The 24141-nt window shown below is 36.3% G+C and overlaps 2 protein-coding genes across 2 annotated transcripts in view; one reads left to right on the top strand and one right to left on the bottom strand.

Annotated features, from left to right (window-relative positions):
- Window positions 1-16740, bottom strand: part of LOC140942299 (protein HID1-like) — a 27502-nt gene extending 10762 nt beyond the window's left edge. Inside the window, exons 1-20 of the mRNA XM_073391254.1 lie at window positions 16407-16740; window positions 16121-16270; window positions 11539-11602; window positions 10487-10584; window positions 8999-9022; window positions 8287-8337; window positions 7809-7862; window positions 7674-7720; window positions 6712-6833; window positions 5913-5970; window positions 5639-5710; window positions 4361-4502; window positions 3412-3468; window positions 3203-3259; window positions 2913-2996; window positions 2607-2697; window positions 1424-1489; window positions 833-918; window positions 417-495; window positions 16-77 (exon numbers count right to left, since the gene is read on the bottom strand). Of these exons, the coding sequence (XP_073247355.1) occupies window positions 16-77; window positions 417-495; window positions 833-918; window positions 1424-1489; window positions 2607-2697; window positions 2913-2996; window positions 3203-3259; window positions 3412-3468; window positions 4361-4502; window positions 5639-5710; window positions 5913-5970; window positions 6712-6833; window positions 7674-7720; window positions 7809-7862; window positions 8287-8337; window positions 8999-9022; window positions 10487-10584; window positions 11539-11602; window positions 16121-16270; window positions 16407-16625 (1683 nt within the window). The 5' untranslated portion in view covers window positions 16626-16740. The remainder of the gene's footprint in view (window positions 1-15; window positions 78-416; window positions 496-832; window positions 919-1423; window positions 1490-2606; window positions 2698-2912; window positions 2997-3202; window positions 3260-3411; window positions 3469-4360; window positions 4503-5638; window positions 5711-5912; window positions 5971-6711; window positions 6834-7673; window positions 7721-7808; window positions 7863-8286; window positions 8338-8998; window positions 9023-10486; window positions 10585-11538; window positions 11603-16120; window positions 16271-16406) is intronic.
- On the top strand, window positions 16621-24141 carry LOC140942300 (uncharacterized). Its single transcript, XM_073391255.1, has 6 exons — window positions 16621-16838; window positions 19555-19623; window positions 20742-20777; window positions 21030-21104; window positions 22632-22726; window positions 23167-24141. Exons 1-6 carry the CDS (start codon window positions 16767-16769, stop codon window positions 23978-23980), a joined length of 1161 nt encoding a protein of 386 aa, XP_073247356.1. The 5' UTR covers window positions 16621-16766; the 3' UTR covers window positions 23981-24141.

Raw genomic sequence — 24141 nt, 5'->3', positions numbered from 1 at the left:
CTCCAGTTTACCTACCTCCAGAAGATGAAGGAGTTTGTTTGCAGCCACCATTGATAGGGATTTTAAATAAGGAGAAACTAGAAAGGAAAGGCAGACATTGATTTTTTTATACAAACCTGAGGTCAGAATACAAGGATCTTTATGGTATCAGATTAATTGCTAGGACACAACAACAACAAATCAAATAAATAAATTCTTTCTGTTTCAGAAAGAACAAACTTGCAATGTTGCTTCTCTCTTAAAATCCTAAAAACAGTCAAAATTATTATTAAGCAGTGCAGGCTGAGTGGAAGGGCACAATGAAAAGATAATTAACATGGAAATGAGGAAATAAGCATGGTATAAAATATCCACCAAGCTCAGTACTGTGTATACAGAAGTGATCAACACCTTGAAAGTTTAAATTGTCATCTTACCATTTACAATAATAGTTAGCAGACAGTCAAACAGTGGTTGCAGTCTCTGATGACCATTAGTTATGATCTTGTGGAATACCTAAAATGTTGAAGGATACAAATGGAAAAAAACAACAACAAGTAATTGTTATATATGATAAAACTGGACTTAAAACATGTTAAAGCTAAGGTTTTACTCTGTTTACAAAGCCACAAGAATTAAATCACATATAATTATGTAGTATTAAAGCGTCACCCTCTTTTACCATTAAAACTATTTTTAGTAAGTACTTTAAATTATTTTGCAAAATGGCAAAATTCAAAAAACAATCTTTGGCCACCACTGTTGAAATTGACAATAAATTACCCAGCCAGGATATATCAACATCTGTTTTTAATAATACATGTAACTGCATTGTAGGTACAGTTTTACTTACAATGATGAGAAAGTCTGCATGAGTTCCTGTGAACACTGGAATGTCCATTGGTACTCGAACTGAGTATGGCTTGTTAAGACGAACACCTATCAAGTATCAACAATAATAATCATAATCATAATAATAACAAATAATAATAATTTAATAACTTATATAGTACTATTTGCATCTGTTGATCAATAGTGCTTTACAAAGTAAATAAAATATTTATATTTAACATTATTAAACAGGCAATAAGTTTTAAAATGCAGACCTAAACAAAGAATCAAAGAACAAGAACACAATACAGGCACAGTAAGAGAAGTAATAAAAATTGAAAATTACAACTGAGCATAATAGAATTAATTAATAAATTATAAAGTAATTATAAAGAATTAGGTGAAGAGTGGATCCTCCAAATAACGCATACTAACCGAGTGGATGATTCACTTTTATTACTTTAAGATGAACCCCGATCTTAGTGCTGACATACCATGTAAAAAAAGTAGTTTTCACAAAGAGTCTAACAGTGTACCTTGTACAAACTACGGTAACCATAATATCAAATTAAAATTTAACAAATACTAGATTGACATTCAGATTCAAACGTACCAAAATTTCTTTCACCACTTAACAGTAGTAATATAAAGACCCCTATATGCATCAAACCTAGACGTGCTGGACAAAGGAAATACAAAACACATATTAAATATCACTTGCCTCACTTTCTCATTAAAACCATGAGACATCACACACATTTCTGATAGGCCTGGTTCAGACGCTGATCTTTTCGTGAGCTGAACCTAATTATTTAGACTGGCTGAACTGATTCAGACGTCAATCTTAATTGCAGCTGAACTAAGTTCGAAAGGTGAAAAATGCTCATTTCGGTCAATCTGCTTACAAAATACGTTATAATAATATAGGTTCGGTACATGAAAAGTTTGGCGTCTGAATCAAAGCCATTCCAAAGTCGCTCCAAAGGCGAAATTCTCGGCCAAGCTAGGCGTAAAAAACAGCTGAGCCATTTCAAATTGAAACAGGTGTTCCTAATTGATTCAGACTTTTCATGTACTTAATTCGATGTATTAGGCTCGGCTCATGAAAAGTTTGGCATCTGAACCAGGCCTTACTTCAAAATAATGAGATACATGTATATCACAGAGTTGCTCTCTGTTGCCTCAAAACTGTGTGATATACCACAAATTGGAATGCTCACAACACCTTATTAATTTGTAATTTAACCACCAGTATTTACAAGTTATACATTACTGTTCTCCATCTCCTTTTTATACCTGCAAACTTTTTCTGAGTCAAATGCACATTTTAGATTTTCATCATGTCATGACCGGGATTTCCGTAAATGCCCCAGCAACTTCTGAAGATTTTCGACGATTTAACAAACTTCCAAACGATGCTGAAAATGTACAAATGCTCCAAAGACCTTTGAGCACTTCCGAGACAATTTGAAGGGCAACAATTTTTGTGATACATGTTAGGACATCAAGTCAATATTAAGTGCCTTTTTGGAATATTTTCAGGCATTGAATAGAATTTTTGTTGATCATATGTTCAGGAACAATTCGTTTGGATATGTGGGTCAGGCATGAGAAATTGTCCCTAATGCGTGAGATTGATGTCTTTGGTACGCAGACATGAGACTCACACATAATGCATGAGAGTTGGCAGGTATACTTCTTTACTTTCACTAGGTGAATGTAAATAATCAGCAGTATCGAGTATATATAACAGGCCCAAGAAACTATGAATACACCAACCCAAGGAGATTACTTACATTGGTCAGACCGTGCATCATTCAGATGGTAGAGTATTGGAACCAAGATGTCAAGGACATCACTGCTCTTAAGTACATAAAACAGAAATTTCTACAAACAAAAAACAGACAAACCAATAATACAAATTATTACAATTCACTAAGTATAATTCCAATACCTTCCTCACTTATTGAGTGAACCAACGACAAAGTTAAATGTGTACATGGAAATTTTTTTGTTATAACCTAGATTATCACACATTAACATACCAAAAAACAGAGGAAAATACATTTAAATCAAGGATAAAATCAACCTGCAACGTGTACCTTATTTTGGTCACACATCTTCCAAAACAGAACAAGCAATTCCTGGTGAAAGCTCACTTTCTTGCAAGAATTTGGAAGGTAGGTCTGAAATTGAAAAGGACAAAAAAATGTTAACACTGACGACATTATAGCCATTTTATAAGTCATAATAAAAAGACACAGATTTGGCATCGCCTTTAAAGAATTTCTCAGGCAAGCCCGTTTAGAGGGGAATTAAAACTCACAAACGATGTCATGCCAATTAGAAATTAAATTAATCAACACCGTTAAACTTGTTAAGACTCACTTACTTGAATAAGTGGATTGTTGAGCAAATTTGCAATACCATGAAGAATAAAGTAGAAATCCTGCAAGGTCACAAAAATGGTACCAGTTTAGTGGTTACATTACAAATAAAACTTACACAACGGAAGACACTGACCAATGCAACTTTTGCTTATAGAAGAAAAATCACTGAAGTTAAAAGGCAAATTTTACACAATGGATAGCTTGTCAGTACCTCTTCTCTGTGTATTCTAGATAAATAATTGCAAAAGAGATTGTCCACTGGAGTTTCCTAAAAAATATCATACAAAATGCACACAAATGATATTATTATATATATGTACTGAATGAGTGACTTTGATGAACTGTCTGCAATATGCAGTATATTATTATTTAGCTTTAAATGACTACTTTGAAAATTAATGCCTGTTTGGTGTAAAATATCACTACACTGTAGCATTTCCTGGCACATGTTCATGTACAATATTGGTGTAAATTCTGAGTTACAAGATTCACAGGGTGAACATTAACAACAGTAAAAAGAAGCAAACTGACTTGAGAGAGACTTGAAAAGTCTGTAGAAAGGAGCACTTTTTTGGATCAAGACTTGATTAGGACTACAAAAATGCAGCTGACCATGGTATACACTCAGGGTTCCAAGGTCCCTGTATCACACAGCCTCCCAAAAAATCATGGACTAGCCCCTAGAGGTTTCACCACCACCAAAACCAATGGAACACCCTCCCCTCTCTGCTGGATAGGAAGCAGAGCTTAGTTGAAGCAATTTACACTTTAAGGCACTAAAACAAATTGTCACATATAATCTAGAACTAACATTATATAGCAAGGGTGACACCTTTAAAATTCCAAGAATTGATAACCCTGTGGCCGTCTAGGTGTCCCCAACTATTTGGAGACACTTCCAGATAAAAGTTAAATTTGAAATGATGGTTTTTGAGGAGAGTGTAAAACTGCAGTACCCAAAAAAAAATCCCTCAGGGCCAACACCAAACTCAACCCGTATTAAAGGCATTGATATGCCAGGACTCAAACCTGATCCAAATATTATTGGTGCAAGGCCACTTCAAGCACTGTGTCCTCACTGTTCCCCAAAGCCCCTCATGATTATCTGTCATAACAGGTGAAGATGTCTCTGATTTAAGTGCAAATCTCATGCAGCTCACCTCAAAAGAGTGCTCAGCATCAGTGCCATTTACTGTTACCCCAGACTGCTGGATTGTTTCATGATCCAATAAAACTACAAGCAACTGAGCAGCTACCTCCACTAGGGGCTCACGGTAATCAGCAAACATCAGATGGTTATACCTTCAACAAATACAATCATTTAAATGACTTCATGTAAAATATGTACAAACCAGTGTGATAAACTCATTATTTAACTATAAGTGAAGTAATACAGGATGTCCGAAAGGAAAATAAGTGCTTCATCACAGGTTCCAAACACTGAGAAAAAGATGAAAGCACAAGGACATAGGCCAAGTGCTTTTTTCTGTTTTGAGGTGTTTGGAACCAGTGATGAAGTACAAAGCCTGCATGTCTTCTCAAGAGAAACAATAACAAAATTATGCAGTGACATGATTTCTCAAAATTAATCAATGATAAATTATGCAGCACTACATTCACCAAAAGAACATATTTACATTGAAGTGTCTGCTCTTGGATGAAAAACATGTTTGACCTCAGATGGAAACCTGGGGTCAATTTAATAAAACTTTTACAGTGTAATTTACAAGTGAAGCTTTTGTAATCAGACTCCAAAATGATGGCCACAATTGTCAATTACACTTGTAAAGGTTTTATTAAATTGACCCTTGGTAGTGTATTATCTGGTGTTTCATTAGGTATCAAGATTCATCCAGCAGACCCAATAATTGTCATTACTTAGTGGCTTTTGACTGCGTGAATAATCAATGAGTTTGAGAGGGATAGTGTATCTTTGTGAAAAGTACAGAAGTAAAAAAAAACCACACATCCTCTTGTGAGGAAAAGAAAAGTTTAACATTCGAAATGGAAAATATGGCAAATTGTTGTTCTTGAAAATATCTGTAAGTCATAACTGTTTGTCAGTAAAATGACTAAAATGGGTACAATTTCCCACTGGTGTCTCCTCCATTAAATCCTATACCTATAATTAATTGTAGAACTTTTTTCACACTGCAATCATGAATCACTAAGGATAAAAAAAAACTTTGAGAACACAACGCAAAATGTATTTTGTCAGTGAACTGTTGGAGAAAGCATTCACCATGGTTTATAATAGATAGTCACCCCAAATAGCATTTCAACAACCACTCACAGTCTAAAAACGACGCTGAATACTAATTGAATAAAAGGTCCTTAGTAACCATAGCAATAAAACTATAATTTCTCCACTTTCTTTTTCAAATGACATGACTTGTTTCCCTAAATGTGTAATAAACTGAAAATTGTACAATACTTACGGCACTCCATATCCAACAGGATCATAGGAACACACAAGATTTAACAAAGAGGTGAATATTGGAAGAGCATGTCTGTAAAATAGCAAAAATATTGGAATTATAAGGCTCAGTTAAACTGACTGCAGTTTTGCAATCTTATTAGAAATAAAGACTGGTAACATACATAAGATAACAATGGCTCTAAACTGTTAGAATTCCTGAACTTCACATCTGAAAAATACTAAAACTGTAAACATTTAAAACAAAATTTAAACTACAGTACTGTAGTCCTCACCTGTTTCCAGAAGAGGAGAAAAATGAAAGCCATTTATTTGGCCTGCAATGGTTCTCAGCTGTGCAAATTCAAGAAACAGCAAAATCAAAACTTTTTAATTATGTTCTAGTAAGCCAGGGTTGTCGCTAAAATTTCAAGTTGCCAGGTATCTGCAATAAGTACATGTAGGCGGGGAATTGAAGAGTCTATATAATAGAGGCTATAATAAAACTACACGTACTGAAGAAAGTACATAACTGTACAAAACAACATGACAATTTACAATAAAGGAAGTAAAGTAGGTTGAGTTTGATCGTCCGGGTGAACAAAGTCCTGAATAGGATTGTTGTTGTTGCCAGTAACTGACATTTCGACAAACTGTGCGGTAGTCATCTTCATCTCATCTCATAGTTAGTTTTGCTTCATCTCGTCAATAAGTCGTTTGTATGGCGCTGGTAACTGTTGGCTACGATTCAGTGGCATTTGTTCTAAGTTAGTAAACCAGCTTTCTAAAGTAAGATGTTGATAGTAGTCTGTAGAATACATTATACATGTCGTTACGTTATACAAAGGAAGTAAACTTCGAAAAGAACAAATGATGACCCATACATAATTATTACCTGCTCAGGACTTTACTTGTTTTAATCAAACATCTACTAACACCTAATACAAAACTAAACACACACAAAAAGGGAAATACAAATTGAACCTGATAAGCAATACTGAGCAAGTCACTAAAGATACAGGGAGGATATCTGGTGGTTCATGTTGAAGAGAGCATAGTAAATATTGGATAAAAGAGTGTTGAACCTAAACCAACCTGTTGGCGGGAGGTACATAGCTTCAGAGAAACAAGTTAAGAGCAGCTTTAACAGTTCAGTTCTGTTGCAGTCATACTGTGGGTTAGCAGGTGGAGATGTTGCAAATCCAACCCCAGCTTCCCTGCAAATAATTCCCCACTATTAGTATCGTTATTTTTGAGGAAAAAAGTTAAAAATTACATTTTGCTTCTCTGACTTGTTTTTAAGATAGATGTAGTTATGTCATGTGCATACAAATCATGCGTATTTTAGTTGAAATTAAATCTACCTGTAGACAGCACATACATGTATGCATAAAACTTGTAATCTCAAGAACCCCATTTCACTTTAATATTAGTAATTATGTAATGTTACATCTCAATCAACAGCAAACCCAATTACAATAAGAGAGACTTTAAGATCGATGTTTGGCCATCTCACTGCAAACAGTTAGTGGTTTCAGGTTATATCCATCTGCTCATATTTGGCACTTAAGATTCGGGGTTGGTAGCTAATGGCTGCCATTTTTGTTTTCATTCATTTGTTCACTTCTATTTTAGCTGAGATCGAAACTGTCTTCAAAATAATGCTTCAACAATTAATAAGTGAAAGTGTTCTAAAAAGTAGGACCTTCTCTCAAACATGGGATTGTAATGCTTTAGAGTGCAATTTAAAAGACCTTAAGGTGAATCACTTAATACCTCAAGAGTTTGGTAACGCCTTACAAACGTGAACCTGTAATATTCAAATTTCCCAGCCTACAGAAAGGATTCGAACTAAACTTTGTATATTTATAGCCTTTTCACTCTCAGAAAAGTATTTCCACCAAAAAAAGGGTTAGTTTGGTGCACCAAGATGGCTGTTGTTTCGATACACTGTTTCAGAACACAAATTGGCTAGTGTGAAGTCATGTGAAAATGCTTCAAGAAGGAGTGGTTCAGCACTATCTGCATGCCAGCCTAGTGAACACAAGAATTCTTACCAAATATATTCACAGCTGTCAATAGCTGACAGGTCTTCTGGTTGATCCTAAAATTCAATAAAAACAACACTGATTATACTTAAAGCCTGCATGTTAAAAGTGATTTGAAAAAAATCCAAGTAACACTCAACTTACAGGTCCAGTTTTCTTTGGCGGATAAACAGTAAATTCAGGACAGAAGCAGAGATCCTAAAACATCAAAATTGAAAAATTAATCTTTTCACCATTTAAAGAATTATTTTGCACAAAAATTAAGCAGTTAAATTGATACTAGGTTAGACCAAAAAGCGGATGGCTTTTGTAAACAAATGAGGAATGACAAGTTTCTGCCTTAGAGCGTTTACTTTACAAAATTAATCAACATCACATACTGCATTATTCTTACTTTCACCCATTTCCTGCTGCCATACAAGACAAATGAAATGGATCCAGTCACTTCCTTAGTGTATTCAATTTAGCCCTGTTTATTCAGTATACATTGTATAAAATAACACATCTGGTTTTGAGTTTTAAAACTGCATGTTGACCCCTAAATACAGTTGTTGTTGCAATGCTCCTTTCAAAGTGTTTTTTTTTTCTGTTTATAAAAAAGAATATTTTATGCAGTACTCACAGCAAGAGAACTGAGCAAAGTTTGAGCAAGAGGTGGCCTGGCCTCAGCAGCCTGTGGAAAGAATAGTTCTTTGTTTGAAATAACTATTATTAGAGCACTTTAGGGCCTTTTTTCAGTGTAGAACTTGACTGAGGGCATGCATAAGATCTAGAGACTTCATAAATTGGGGACAATAAATTTATAGCCTTTTAAAAAAACAAAGTTTGGCAACTTCAAACAAAAACTAAGGAAAAAAACAACAGCAAAACAAGACAGCTTATGGATGTAAAAAAAATACATTCATAAGTACCCAGGAAGGCCAACTACATGTACCACAGTTGTCAAGGTGTTTTTTTCCTACACTATAGCTATAAATTGAAAGATATTTGTCTTATACAGTAAATTATAGCTTAATATCCCCTGTTGGGTAGGAGCATAATGGGTAGCACTGGAGGCAAGTATCTTGTAGGCAAAATCCATTTTCAGTGTTCAGCCTAGATTACCAGGCTTAGAACCCTTGCGAAAAGCTAACCCTAAGAAGCTGGATGTTGGTTTAACCGGAGAATGGATTTTACCAGTAAAATATGCACGGGGTATTAAAAGTTTGGGGCCCAGTAGAAGGGAAGACAAATAAGAGGCTGGTGCCAAACAGTTACAGCACTGAAGGGAACAATAATTTAAGCCAAAAAGAGATTTGCATTCAGAGCATCATGAGGCCACAGCTTAGTCTTACCTCACCATGATGAAAACTTTCCTCCTGTGAATAAAAATAGTTCTATAAGCAGTGTATACTGGTATTTTTATTGCTGACTCAGGGTGCAAAGAATTAGTCAGTTTTACAGCCTGCCATTTGGACAAGCTGTAGCTAGAATGTACTAGCCCACAAGTCATTTAAGCTAGCCCGAAAACCCTTTTCGATTAGCAGGATAAAGATTATACAATCCTTCTGTAATTTGAATTTCCCCCCAAAACAGCACTTGCCTGTCGGGCAAGTTAAGAACAAAAATCACTAGCCCAATAGCAAAATCTACTAGCCCCGGTCTATTGGACAGGACTTTCTTTGCACGCAGCTTACTGATACCAAAACATTTTTCAAGTACACATGTACATCATAATGTCCCAAGAATGGACAGGACCACTACAAAAAGCTTTCAGCGACTTCTGATAATTCATTTGCTAGATTCTCTTTCCAAATTGCCTTTAATATGCCTGGAAAACAATAGGAGAATTTGACATCCACAACGTTACTTAAGGTCTTAAGCTATTCAATGGTCCCTTTAATTTCTCACTGCATTGTAGCTCAGCCAATCTAAAGGGGATTTCATGGTTGACATGGTTAAATTTTAGGTGAAACAGCTTATATAATTATCAATTAGTGCACGCACCTGAGTGTGTGCATGTTGAGATATCAAGCACATGGGAAGTTTGGAGAACACAAAAGAGGCGTAAGAGTTGGCCAAGAGCAACTCAATACTCTAGCCTCTTGAGTGCTCTCCAGACTTCCCAAGTGCTCAATATCTCAACATGCGTACAGCTGAAGCATAAACTAAATGTTTCATAACATTATCAAAGCGATCAATTCTGCAGTTAACTTAAAATTTTATTGTTGTAGCACAGGCTCAAAGCAGTACGCGTCTTTTATCTTACAGTTGTGTTTTTTGTCTTGGAAACTGGGAGAAAGTTTACTCAAGTCGCTTAAGCTAACATTAAAAAACATTGTAAAATCCATACTGAGGTGCCGGAAAACTGCTAGAAAACTGCCGAAAAATTCTCTAATTCTTTGAGAGAAACAACTTTCCAAAGAATGATTTGCAAACATCATAGCCTGCCCAGCTCTCACAGATGACAACAACAACATTACACTCACCTCTTTTCCCTACTATCAGTTAACAAATTCAAAAGTTAAGTTTACATTACAAAACACATGGTAAACACTTCATTGTGTACTATTGAGTGATGAATGCACTTGGGAGACATCTTGGGAGGATTGCTAAGCTCACAAGAACTCAAGGTATAGTTTTTTGACATCATCAGCATGCTTAAAATGCAATGGAAATATGTAGCACTCATGCTCACGCTACTGAATTTCATTAAGCAAATATTCTAGCTATGTTATAAAAGGTTATCATTCATAAAATTACCATGCATCAGCAGGGATGAATGGAAACATCATGAATGTATATTTTATCAAACTAATAACTTTCATTTACCAACAACTTACATCTTGTCCAGGAACAGTAGACCAAAAAAATCCTCTCCAATCTGGATCTTCAAATATATATGGGATAAACCGCGTCAGCAGCCGCACACAGTTTAAAACTGAAAAACATAAACACAAAATGCAGGGTCTATTACCTTACTGTTTGAACAGCCTCTAGGGGCTTTTTCTGCAGCAAACAATCAAACACAAACTTTTTTACTTGACAACGAAAGTTGCTTTTCTTTCACAACCATAATATTAATTGACAGCAAGTAAAATAATATCACTGACAATAAAAACTTTAAGACGCTCAATCAAACTAGTAGTAGTAGTAAATTAGGGAAGTGCCTTCGATAGGGATGGGTGATAAGTGCCACCGGGGGATGGGGGTGGGGATGAAAGGGGACTGGCAGACCTGGTGCTTGATAAAGAAATTATATCAAACCCTTTAATCAAGTGAATTAATCTCAGCAGCTGTCTTTATCAGTGTTATTGTTTATCCTTCCACTTCATAACTATTTCATTTTTTCTCAAAAATGCAACAGTGTTCTATATTTTTTGCATTTACCTAACTTTTCATGAGCCAAACTACACTGTAGGTACATGAAAAGTTCGGCGTCTGAATATTGAGAATGCCCATTTCAATTTGGAACTCCTCAGCCATTCTTCCCGCCTACCCCAGCCAGGAATTTCGATTTTGAAGCGACTTTGGAACAGCTTTGATTCAGAGGTCCAACTTTTCAAGTACCAAACCTGATGCATAACTCATTTTATTAAAAACTGAATCATTGGATATTGCAATTCTAGAGCTTTGATTGGCTTAGCCATCATGGTATATGAGCCATTATACCATGCCCTCCAAATATGGTAACTGTACTCGTCCGCTCAAAATTAAAAACAAGCTGAAAATCGGTTGTTTTTACAACGAAAGTTGGGAAGAATTCTCAATATTTTGAGGGCATTTTTAATGAAACAATTACGCTACGCGCCTCATTCACTATACACCATCTCATATCCAACGGGCACTTGTGGAATGACTGTTAATAACAAATTAAAGGCCATTTAAGTCATACCAGAGAGCTGCTCAGATGGACCTGTACATCCTGTCAAAGTAGCATTCTGAAGTTTTTCAACACACTAAAAGAAGCAAAAATAAAATAAAAAATATTCATACACGTATCAAAGAAGCTCCACAGTTTTGATAAACTAAGCAGTCATTAACTATCACACCTGAGAGAAAAAAAGGACTCTAAATCATCTTCTAATCATTCTCAACACATGAATTTACACATATTTACATATATGAATACACGTACTTACTGCTTGTTTTTAGTAAACTGGAGATATTACAAGGCCATGTAGAGATGAAAATTTCTCATTAAGTTTTAAAAAATATATAACAACTAAGCACAGCGAACAACCGAAAAGAGAAATTTCATATCTCAAAGCGGCCATGTAATACAGTAAAACCCCACAGATAAGAACTTAAAATTTAAGAACCTGTCAGGCTGAAATTTTCATTTTAAGCACCCTTCACATAAGAACCATTTCAGGCTGAAATTTCAAAGTAGCTTCTTCATTTCAAAAAGCACAATAGAAAACAATAACATGAACATAACTTAGCACTATTTTGTATGATTTATGTGCCTTTAATGTTTGCACTCTACTTATTATTCCCTGTAACTAGCATGAAAATGTGTAAGAACCTAGACAGCCTGATTTCAAGTTAACCACCATTTATATACAACTGTAAGATCCTGTTCAGGCTGACTTGGAAAAATCTAGGTTCTTATACGTGGGGTTTTACTGTATTCTATTTATTATAAAAACAGCACTGAAATTCCAAACAACTTCACTTTAATATCTTTTAGCTGTGAAAGGCACAATTTATTTTGTAGCCATATACAGTGATCATTTCACATGTCAAGATAACATTAGATGTTATATTCACAAGTGAAGAGGTCATGTTTCTGTGCAAATGCTCACCTGGTATTCCAGTGGTGTTTATATAATAAAACAAATTATAATTCCACCAAGATTGCTGGATATGTGATATTTTTAGCCAACTGTACATGTACTGTAGTACATGTAACATGCCTTACTGGCTATCTACCATTTTTATCTAACCTCCACCCAAGGGAAGGCAATCATTAATCATTATATTCCTGCAACCATCACCTATAATGTGATCTACAAAGCACAAAATACTGTTCAGTGTCCATACAACAGCCACCTTTGAGGACAGAGGTAAGTGACAATTGTGGAGAGACGCCACTGTAAAGAGGACGTTGACGCTAGTACCTGTAGAAAGGTTCAACTGTAACAGGGCTGTGCTCTAACAGCACCCAGTGGCCCCTGGCACCCAAATTTTGCTGTAAGGCGACTAGAAAATCTTAGTTTTTTCATACAAATCACATGCTGGGCACCCAAGGTTTCAAAGGTTAAGAGCACTGGGCTCCCTTTAATTTTCCTAAGAACACAACCTTTTGTGAGAATAGTGGAAAAATCAACAAGTCTTATTCATTACGTACAAAGAAATTCTCCGATTATACTTTTCATATTTCCTTTAGTTATCTTCCGTCCTATTTACAAGTACATGTCATAAATAAACTTGCGCCATTCTGCTCTATGATCTTCTGCTCTCTATTCACAAGTGTGGCAAGTGAATAATATTGAGCGATAAACATAAGGATTCAACATTTGACAAAGTTTATTGAGAAACTAAACTGGCAAACACTGGCCGTCAATTTGAAGGCATAGTAACAGAGTTAAAGACAGTTACTATGCCACAAAACAACTTATTAAGTTCCTGGAGTAGTCAATCAATGAAAATCGGTAGCAATCAGGTGATTTCTATCGACTGATAACAGAAATGGGTGAAAATTGATAAACTAAATTGCTGTGACAAATCAGTTGACAAATAAATATCATTGATTTTTCATGATTTTCATGATTTATAATAAGGAAGTCCACCATTGTTGTTTTTTGGTATGAGTTAGATAGTATAGCTGAGAAAACACCTTCTTGATAACAACTTTTCAACAAACATAAATGAGAAATGTGGAAACTATTACACACCCAAGTTTCTCTTTAAAAACAAAAATGGTTCAGTTTAATTACATTCAGTTTTTGCAGGAAAGTATAATTATGTTGTAGTTTATTTTTATTACAGTTAATTTTTATTTCATAATTGTTTTTGTATATAGTAATGTATGCTAATGAATATGAAACAAAGAAAAAACCCATTCATAATTTAACCATGCAGTACTTTCACACGTGGTTCTGTGTACATCAATGTGATAACTGAAAAAAGTCTAGCAATCTGGATGATTGTACATGTAAATGTAGGCGATATCAGTGTGCAAAAAAAGTCACTTCCTACAATTGACTTAAGTATATACACACTCAATGCTCTTGGTGATTCAAGCAATCTGATTAGATCAATATCACAGACTATCACACCTAGGTGGTGAATATAAAGCAAAACAAAATCGCTGTTGTAAACTGGTTGTTTTGCCAGAGTTTCAGAGTAAGAATTTTTTGCCAATACAAGAACATCCTAGTGTGGATGATTCTGAAGGAAAGAAAAGACTTCATGGTGTTTCAACAGCCTGATTTATTGTCAAGTGATTTACTGTACCTGACTTTTTTATACACTTGAAGCAATGTTTACCACTACAGAGCAAAATTAACGAGGCTGCTTTGTCACTGTTTTGTGAACTTGGGATTTCCTCACAATACCAATTTTGCCAATAAATACAAATTCACTTATGGAGAAAAAAAGGAAGGGATGCAAATATTTTCGAAAATTGTACATGCCAGCAAGTTAACAAGGCAAAGAACACTACAGATAAACAACGTTCACCTCGATCATGGGCACTGTTGACAACATTTGCAAGAAGCAACAAAAAAAAACTTTCTCATTCAGGGTTAGTTGATGAAAGCAAATAATATAAAGCTCTATGTTTCTTCTCAGAAGGAATAGTAATTTAAACTTTGACGTTTTCTTTTACAATCAAACTGGGAAAACTGTGAACATCAGAAATATTTCTGGAATGTAATTGTGTTGCAAGAAAAAAGCCAATTAGGGGTGAGAAAACTGAAACGCAAGCAGGAACGTTAATTAGTTTGTGGTTTTGTGGCTAGTTCGTATGTCCTGATCTTTGCTGTGATTGGTCATCACACAATAAACATTCCTGAAATATTTCAAGTGTTCACGGTTTTCCTGGTCACACTATAAACCATTGATGCTAAAGCTTACAAAAAGATTAAAACTATGATTTGCCACGTACTTTGAACATACTGTAAAAATCTAACTTTTGCGCATCTACTGTCAACGGCTACATGCATGAATTCATCCCCTAATCAAACTAATCGTTTTATTTTTTTTAATGGTTTCCTTTCTGATTCTCTTAAGATCACCTCGTGTGTACATACTAAAACATTATTCCCCTCAGGCTTAGTTAATGTTGTTGAATGATCCCCGAGACGGGTCTTCGGGAATGATTGTTATGTAATAATGAATTAACAGTGCTGTTGAAAATGTTTCTGACCTAATACACCCTATACTTGCATTTTACAAGAAGGGGAAACTGGAAAATATATTTTCTTTGTACCCTGCATACCAAAACTAACCCTAAGATAGAACTAACGTCTATCTCAGTGACTAAAATAATTGTCATTTCCATATATTCCCTGTAATAGTTGATTTTTTCATTCAGCAATCCTCATGACCATAGCAATACCATAGTGATGATATAAAAAATAACCGTCATAAATGAAGTGTGAAGTATACAATTTCTGCATAATAAATCCTTGGGCTGCACAGAAATTTTAACAACATTTTATGATTTGAGAGGCTAACTAGCCATATTTTGCAAATATGAATGACAAATATATGTAAAATAAATAAATAAATGTCACATTAGGAGGTGAAACAAATATGAACTTCAAAATAATATTTCACAAGGAAAAAAATTAAAACATTAATTAACTATTCTAAACAGGGCAAATCTAAAGTGGGAGCTTGTAAATTATTTATGTTTCAAAAGATCAGTTCTGCTAAAATATTCCGTTGAGTAAGTGGAAATCATGAGAAAGACCATTAAATATCAATACATTTATTGGTCACTTTCGCAGAATAACTTAAGTGGCAGCTCTTAATTCCACCGAAGCTCCAAAGATAAGGAAAATCATTGTACATCTGCACAGACTCAGTGTTTTGGTTTATCACATACTTCTTGCAGGGGATTTCAAAAAACTTTTAACTCCTTGAGTCTTTCAGCTACATAAAATTATTTTCATGCCTATAATACTTCACTTCCTGATGACTAATTTTCAAGACATTACTATTATTTTGTCTTAACAAGAGATTCTTTCTTGTTGTGTGGTCAATCATATCAAGTGCAAAAAATTCAAGTTTAGTTTAAAAAAATTTAAGCTAGCTTATTATTATACGAGCGCTCCGATAATATTTTAAGCATAACGAAGTCATACTTTCTACTGTTCTATTGCTGTTTGAGACAAAAGAAAATTAATTAATCATAGAGATAAATTTAAAATCATGCAATAAAGAATCTTGGAAGCTTTTAGTAGTTTGTACGAATTTTGAACGTTGACAAAGCGCTTAGCGTAAGTACAGTATTTTCCACTCACCTTATAACATAGTGTTGCCAAATTTGACGGATTTTCGTCTCGCAAAGATCTTATTTCTGAGCCAGGAATTAAAGTAAAGACATCACTTATATTCGCCGATGATTCTGACCAAAATTGCTCCCAAAACGTGTCATCGGTTGCTTCAACAGCCTAAAAACAAAATCAGTGTAGACAGTTCGCGACCACTGACCGAGCAATTGATCAGGTGCAAACGACAACACTCCGAACTTGCGATGGGAAATTTGAAAAGATTCGTCGCAAGACGTATCATAACATTTTGCCTTACCGTCTTTTTTGTCGTTAGCTGAACGACAGCCTTCCTAAAATTCAGTTTGCTGTCTGAACCTCCCATTCCTACAACTAAATTTTCCCTCCTCTTTGTCAGTGTTCCGATCAAGTCAAGTGCGCATCCTCCATCGCTCGTCTTCGGTGAAGGCCACGTAGTCTCGACAATTTTCGTGAAATCTTCGTAAACACTTCCGTGATCCTTCCCACGAAAGTTCATATTCTCCAGCAGTTTCCGGGTCACGGTTGTCGATTTTCACTGGTTGTGAACAACTTACCGCAAACTTGATCAAAAGAGCGCAAAACTTGTACCATCAAGACTAGATGATTAACTCCTGGATTAAAAAATCCTCCGTTAATAATGTCTACTTCGAGCGACGCACGACTTCATTTTGAAGGGGTACTCGACAAGGCTGGAAAAAGGTTCTTCGAGGTATGTGTTTATCTGCATTCCATAACAAAACTTAATTTACAGCGCTAAACCAAAACATGTTTAATATCATACTTGCTAGACTGAAATCAATGTACAGGTTGCGTAAAAAAACAACTAAGGAAGTCAGCTAAGACATTTTAGGCCAAAAGTGGTTGAAGAAGGGAACGAAATTGGACTTGTAGTACACACGCGGGCGCAGCTGGGCATCTCTATAAGGTACATTTCCATATTGCTAAGGAAGCTAGTAGGCATATTTGTTTCTGTAAATACACATTGAGAACACATAATAACATAATTATTAAATAATTTTCTCTCGCAAGGCTTATAAAGGTTTTTAAAGAAAAATATTTGAAATATAATATCGAAACAACTTTCGCTGAAGCAATATATATCGCGATTTAGCTTTCGATTGAATGTTTGTTACAGTTACTGAATGATTGCTCTATTTTTCTTGGTTTACTCTTGATCTACTTGGCTATTGTTATTCACTTTATGAAAGTCAGTTAGAGTTCGATCATCATTTAATAGCAGCTTAAAGAAATTAACACTGTTTACATACTCCTCAACGACTTCCGCTTTGCATGCCTATATGTCCTCCCCCTCCCCCTTCCCCCAGAGGATATGCCCGGTTTGGGTTGTATATTAAGGATGACCGGCCACCCTGACGGCTAAAATACATCCGAACCCAATGCTGTCCATTTTAATCCGTTTACCTACACAGCAGTAATATGAAATTTGCTTCATAATAAAGTGTTAAGGTATATATTGAATAGTGGGCGTGTAAGGCAAGTGTGCCCGTATTGCTAACTTTTTAAGGACCCATTTTGCTTTATATTTTATCTATAAGGCATTTTAATATAGAAGCACGTTAAGTTAATTTAGTAGGCATATTTTTTATTCAGGAAACACCTGAAACACCAAAACTTTGCTAAACCATTCTCCTACAGTAACTTGCATCTCACTTGTGATGCCCTCTTAATAGTGTAAGGAGGGGGGAGGGGGTGGTACACATACCTCTGATCTGAATTTTAAAGCTGGATGTTTTTGAGAAGGAAGTCATGCACTGCTTAGGGTATTTTACTATAAATGTATCTCCACTTGTCGTCATCACTGTTGCAGTGCACCTTTAACCCATCTGCATGTTTGTCGTTTGTTGTCATTTCATCTGTCTTATGTTCAGGGCTGTCAACCCCTTAAGTCTTCAAATATTGAGAATTGGTAGATGACGTCAGAAATGCACAGCACATGACGTCATTTCTCCAAAAACCCGCGAAAAAGATATTGTTAAAATTGTGACATTTGACCTGATTGGTTAACTTGCCACCAGTCACGACATTGCTTATATTTCAATGGCGTACCAGAGTATCTGAGGAAATGTTCAATGTTAATAAAATAGCTGAAAAAAAACAAAAAATAGAATAAAAAATAAAATAAAATAAAAAAGCTCAATTGAAATTTCATTGTCAGAGAGTCGCGAGTCTACAAGAAATGGCAAATTTTGGCGATTATCGGGGAGATTTCAGCCTCTAATCTGGAGACCCGGAGATAGGGTTCAAAATCTGGAGTCTCCCGGATTATGTGGGAGAGTTGACAGCACTCTATGTTGCTGTTTCAAGGCCATGTCGCTTATCAGAATTGTACCCAAACAACTAGGCCATAATTTCTGTTTTTATCATTTATCTACACATAATTAACCGACTCATATCATGATCAGCAAATAACACAAGGTATTTGAAGTTTGTAGTCACCAGTGTCCCCTGCAGAAAATTTATAAAAAATGATCTTTACCATAATAGACCTTAGTAAGGTTTTTCCACTTCACACTATTTGTCCTATCCACATGCCCTTGAATGCATGATTTTTGAAAAGACAAAAAGGCAAATTCCTTTGCTGGTCTGAACTAGGAAAACAAAACATTCAAGGGTCTAGCCTCAAGCCAAAAAGTCTATGTAAAGGGTCATCCCTCTCCCCAGTCCCTCATTCCTTCTTCCTTCCATTACTGCTCTTGCCTCATAAGCTAATGGAAACAGAGGGGTTTGGCTTTACATACTTTAAGTGTGTTGCACCCTAGGCCTCACCCCCTAGGGGTACTTACCAAAGTCTTATGTGGGGAGGTTTTGCCCCAAGTTCCAGCCCCATAACCATTTTAACAGAAAAGGTTACCCCTTTCGTGTAACTTCTATTGACAAATAGTACCCCTTTCGCATACTTAATTTACAACACTACATCCCTTTTAATGGCTACCAGTTCATACACCTAAGGCCTGAAAAAGGCACCTCTTTTGGGTGGAGCCTCCCTTATAGGCCAATATTTTAGGGAATCCCGCCCCCCACCCCTGCGCTTGGAAAACAGAAAATAGATATGTTGTTACATTTAGTAAAGATATATGTTCACAACTGAAGTACTCAATTTAAAAAAAAATGTAGTTCAATATTTCCATAACAAATATAGTTTGGAATCAAGTAATATCATTCAAAGTGCTTGCACCAGTAAATTTTCCCGTAACAGACTTAACCTTCACAGGAGTTTTAATAAGGAAGTGATCTAGTCAGCTCCTTTCTGTGCTAAATCACAAAGTAAGGATCCCATTATTGCCTGGAGCAGCAGGCTGGACAACAATGTGCTCACTTTTCAGTAGACTTTTCTGCACATTGGGAATATTAGCACTTCCTTAGCAAATATAAATCATTTTATCATTATTGTCTGTTATATCAAGGGTTTTAGAAAAAGATGGTTCACTCTAGATGGACAGGACTTGACATACTATAAGGCTCCTGAGAAAACGGTATGTGATAAACATAACTTAATGTTGAATTAAGAAATTAGTGTCTTGCTAAAGACTCCTTTATGGCCATGGGGTACTCCCATATTAAGGGAGTTAATGCTTGTCATCTTGAGTTTAGTGTCACTTAGGGAATTCAGGATGTTACTACATTATACATGTCAACTACGTGCCTTCTTGAACTGTAAGCATTTATTTTTTGTTTTTTTGCATCAGGTTGCCATGGCTACCAATAAATTAATGCACGACCCTTGACACACATCTCTCTAATCAACGTTGAATTCATTAGGCAGATTATTAAATATACTAATAATTTGTACCCCTGGGTCTCCAAGATTGTTTATCTTTCTTTTTTTTGGGCTTGATCTAAAGTTCCCAACAAACTGCAGCTAATTCAAATATTAAAGGTACATTAAAAGTTGTTACTTTATTGCTTCATGCCTTATAAAACTAACTAGGACAGCTCCATGGTCAGCTCTAGGCAGGATTTTTCAATAAGTAGGATCTTATGACAGAGCCCATTAGAAAATGGGAACAAACCAGTCCACCACCCTGCACTCCTGCAGCCTTTTAAAAATTCATGAAAAGAGAAAGTCTAGCATATTGATTACTCACACAGTGTAAGCTGCATAGAAGGATTGAAAAGCTGACATTAATTGTTCTCATGAGTACTCATCGTTCATTAGAATGCTCGCAATGTCATTTTTTCAATATTCTTATGGCGGCACATTGACCTTTAATTTAGAAGCAGTTGATAAAACCATATTTCATTTGTGTTTTATTCGCCCACCAACGCAGTACCACTGCTTTTTGAAACTTATTAAACCTATTGTAACTTTTATTCAGAATACAGAGCGATGGCCTGATTGTTTTACTACTTCAATTTGTCTTTGTTACAGGGCTCGCAGGCACCCTAGGATACCCTGACCACGCCCAAAATCCCACCAACTTTGAATTTAAGTTAACGAGTAGTCTACACAGTCATACAGACAATCAAAATACGCGAGATGTATTAAGGACGTGTTCATCACTAGAAAAATTGCTCGCATTTGGATCAACACCAAACTACTAATGCATCTTTAAATTATTTGTATTTAAATCTTTGTCTTTTTTTGTGACAGGAAGAAAATTACCTTGGACACATCGATTTTAGCCAGGTGACTTGTCTTTTTTAGTAAGAAACTCACAAGTATTTTTTCAGTGAAATTTTTTATGAATTTTTATACCTTTAAAGAATTTTTTCACATCTATGAATATCCGGGGATGTTTTCCAGAATCGCTTTGCTCTAATTTCGTCCAATTCAGTTACTGAAGCCACACGGTCAAGTGTAGGAATTTTGTCTTGATGGGCAATGTCGTTAATGTTTTTATAGTTCAGTTTTTCCATTTCTTTATTTTTTTGGAATTAGGTTAAAGCAGTTAATCCTGTCAAAATGGTGAACAATGGATTTCAGATAGTTACCAAGAGCAGGACGTACACTTTTGTAAGTTAGACTAATAACCGTAAATGATCTAATTTACGCCCACTCTCATATAAACGCCTCTTAACATATCACATTAAACGCCCCCTCTACAATGTTAAGTTTATATTAGACGCCCCTCTCTAATAAACGCCCCCTGTCTGATAGCCGCCCCCTATTGACAATATTAGGGGCCTTAAGATCCGACGACGGCGACGGCAACGAGGACGTCAAAAAAGCACTAGGTTTAATAACCAAAACAACAATTTTGCACGTGCATCATGATTTTTTGTACATTTCTTTGCCGTCACTGCACGACTACGACGTGAAAATGCCTAATTTCACGCTTTACAGAGGAAGTACACAAGCGACGACGAAATTTCCTCTCTATTTCTGAACTTGAATATGGTTCTTAAGAATTCAATTTTAGTGAGGGTTCACCTACATCTGACAAAGTTAGTGACTTGGAGTAGTCGCGATGAAGATTGATAGAACTCGAATTCACTTTTTGAGCGACGTTTTCGCTGCCGCCGCCGTCGTCGGATCTTAAGGTCCCCAATAACTCAAAAATATACTAGGAATTATCAAAAAGGAGTAAAATCATTCGATTTATTCACTTTTTTGCTTGACTAACAAGTAAGGATAGGCTTAAACGATGACAACACAATGAAACTGAATAAGGATTCTGAGGATTCTGACATCGATGTTGAGATTGAAAGGGCGATATGCCGGATCTCTAGACGACCTAGCCGTATCAATGAACGGAGTGGATTAAAATCTCTTGATATTTCGCCCCAAGGCATATTACAGATGTTAGTTTTGTTAAGCTTGTTACAGTAATGAGAATAAACGCTTCTCTCTTTCAAATGCTTCCTATCTATTAGTCTGGCCCCTTCTGGCCCTGATCTTGGACCCCTAAGACACCCCGGCGTCTATCAGATCATTTAGGTGATTCTTATAACGTACCGTTATAAGCTTGCATTTGAGATGCGTAGGAGTTCTGGAGCTCTAATTGACACATTCAACTAAAGAGAACGAGGTTAAAATCTTTTTAGTATTGCAAAAAGTAGGCAAATAAGTCATACGAGTAATACAAGAAATTAGACAGACGCTCAAAGATTATATAATACAATCCAGTTCCTTTAGCGATAATTGGCTTTATCGTCATTTTTATTTTTATAAATTCACAAAATTTATTCACAAATGAGCTTTCGGTGCGATTCTCAGAGAATTAGTGAATTTTTATGTTTTATGTCAAGTGTGGTGCCTCAAATAGAAGCGAACTTTGCTGAAGAATAAGCAGTGTGTTTCCGGATAATTTTGGCACACCTTTCCCCTGACTTGATGCAGTATAGAACTCTGATCATTTGTAATCAATCATAAGAGCTTATGGTGGAAAGTGACTGAAACAAAAGCTCCTGTATAGGATTATATATATATTTTTTCGTATCAAAACGGATCCGGAAAGAATAGGGCTAATTGATCCTAATTACATGTTGTAAATTCTCTTACTTCTTGTTCTTATAACTAATATGTGTTTTTCTGTTACAGTCTGCTCCTACACCGGAATTACTCACAGACTGGGTGAGTGTGCTGAGGCAAGCCATGCAATTGAAATCCATTGAGAAACGCAACCGTAGTTTGAGGTAAGAAGGCTTTCTTTTTAATTTGTCTGCGTGTGAGACAGAGAGCAGACGGCTAAGCCTTCATTTGCGACCGTTCTTTGTAGTGTTTTCTGTTTAGATTCATTTTATTCAGAAACACAAGAGTCGACAAAAATAATTGTATCATCAGATACAAAAGGCTACACCTTTGACTCAGGTTTCGGGTGACCACGTAGAAATGGTGGCGTTAACGTCTCAAGCACTGGATCTAAAATCAGTGACCTATCTTAATCAGTTCTTCGAGTGAAATACGTAGTGAGATGAACACTTTCTTAACTTTTGTCCACTTGATCATGGATGAGGCCTGGCTATGCCATGCACTTATTTTTATCACTTTTCAAAAATTAAGCGATTAGCTTGTTTCCTTAAGTGCTCTCTCTTATATCTGAAAACATGATCTCTTTTCTTTACGGCGATTTTAGCTGTCAAGATCCCATTTCTTCGCAATACGAAGAACTTTCAAGTCGTTCACTGCGCAGTCTCAGTACTGATCACAGCTTGGATGAGTTTGATGCAGCCGACCTCTTGTACTCGAGTGTAAGCGAGCCAGGTAACCAGCGTGGAGCTTCTTTTCAAGGACAAGGAGAGTACGGTTTGGTTGGTCCTGCAACGCTGCCGAGAGCACAAAGAAATAAAGATGACGCTGTAATGTACGAGCTAGTTGGTTCGAGGCCTCCATCAAAATCCGCCCCTCCCACTTACGAAATGGTTCAGTCTTCGAAGAAAAACACGGTTGAGAGCGCCGAAGGGCTTTATGATTTGGTACAGAATGTTCAACGGCAGGAAAGCCCCAAGCCGCTTGAGGAAGGAAGTACGGGGCAGGAAGAACCAGCTGCTCCACAGATACACGCCGATACAGATGCTGAAAAGCAAGAACAGACTTCGCTTTATAGCACCGTGACAAGGGATCGCAGTAGAAAGAAAAAACCGTCCGTGCGCGGTCTGTCAATGATCACGGAAGGCGAGAACGAGGAAGTGGAAGAACTTTCTCCCGTGCCTACCCCCGAGGAAACTGCACCTTCGTTGCCAGCCAAGTCTGTAGATGAAGTTTATGCTATATATGAAATAAAGCGATTCTTGGAAGAAACAGCAACGGAGGACGAGGAAAATGGGATAAGTTATCAAAAAACCAATGGAAACGAGGAAGAACCTGGTGCTTTTCCAGTGCGATCAGGTTCTGCGTTCCAGCAGCTGAAGGCTTTCTTACAGGAGCTTGATTCTACAGAATCTGATTAACATAACATTCTGCTGACAGAATTCTGAGCATCAGTCGTAGAAAAAATTAGAAAGGTGGATACAGCTAAATAGGAGTTACGTAGCACCCTCCTTAGTCTCACATCACATGCTTGTCCACCGTAGAAGAACCTGTTCTTCAGGTTAGAAGTTACCCTGCGAGC

The sequence above is a fragment of the Porites lutea genome, chromosome 6 (assembly GCF_958299795.1).
Source record: "Porites lutea chromosome 6, jaPorLute2.1, whole genome shotgun sequence".
NCBI lineage: Eukaryota > Metazoa > Cnidaria > Anthozoa > Scleractinia > Poritidae > Porites > Porites lutea.
This window is presented reverse-complemented; position numbering and strand designations above follow the sequence as displayed.

Bases quoted from the DNA above. Each gene is read 5' to 3' on its own strand.
- LOC140942300 (XM_073391255.1), top strand. From the start codon at position 16,767: ATGTCTACTTCGAGCGACGCACGACTTCATTTTGAAGGGGTACTCGAC. The intron at 16,839-19,554 runs GTATGTGTTTAT...TGTTATATCAAG, and splicing joins CTGGAAAAAGGTTCTTCGAG to GGTTTTAGAAAAAGATGGTT. The intron at 20,778-21,029 runs GTGACTTGTCTT...TTTTGGAATTAG, and splicing joins GACACATCGATTTTAGCCAG to GTTAAAGCAGTTAATCCTGT.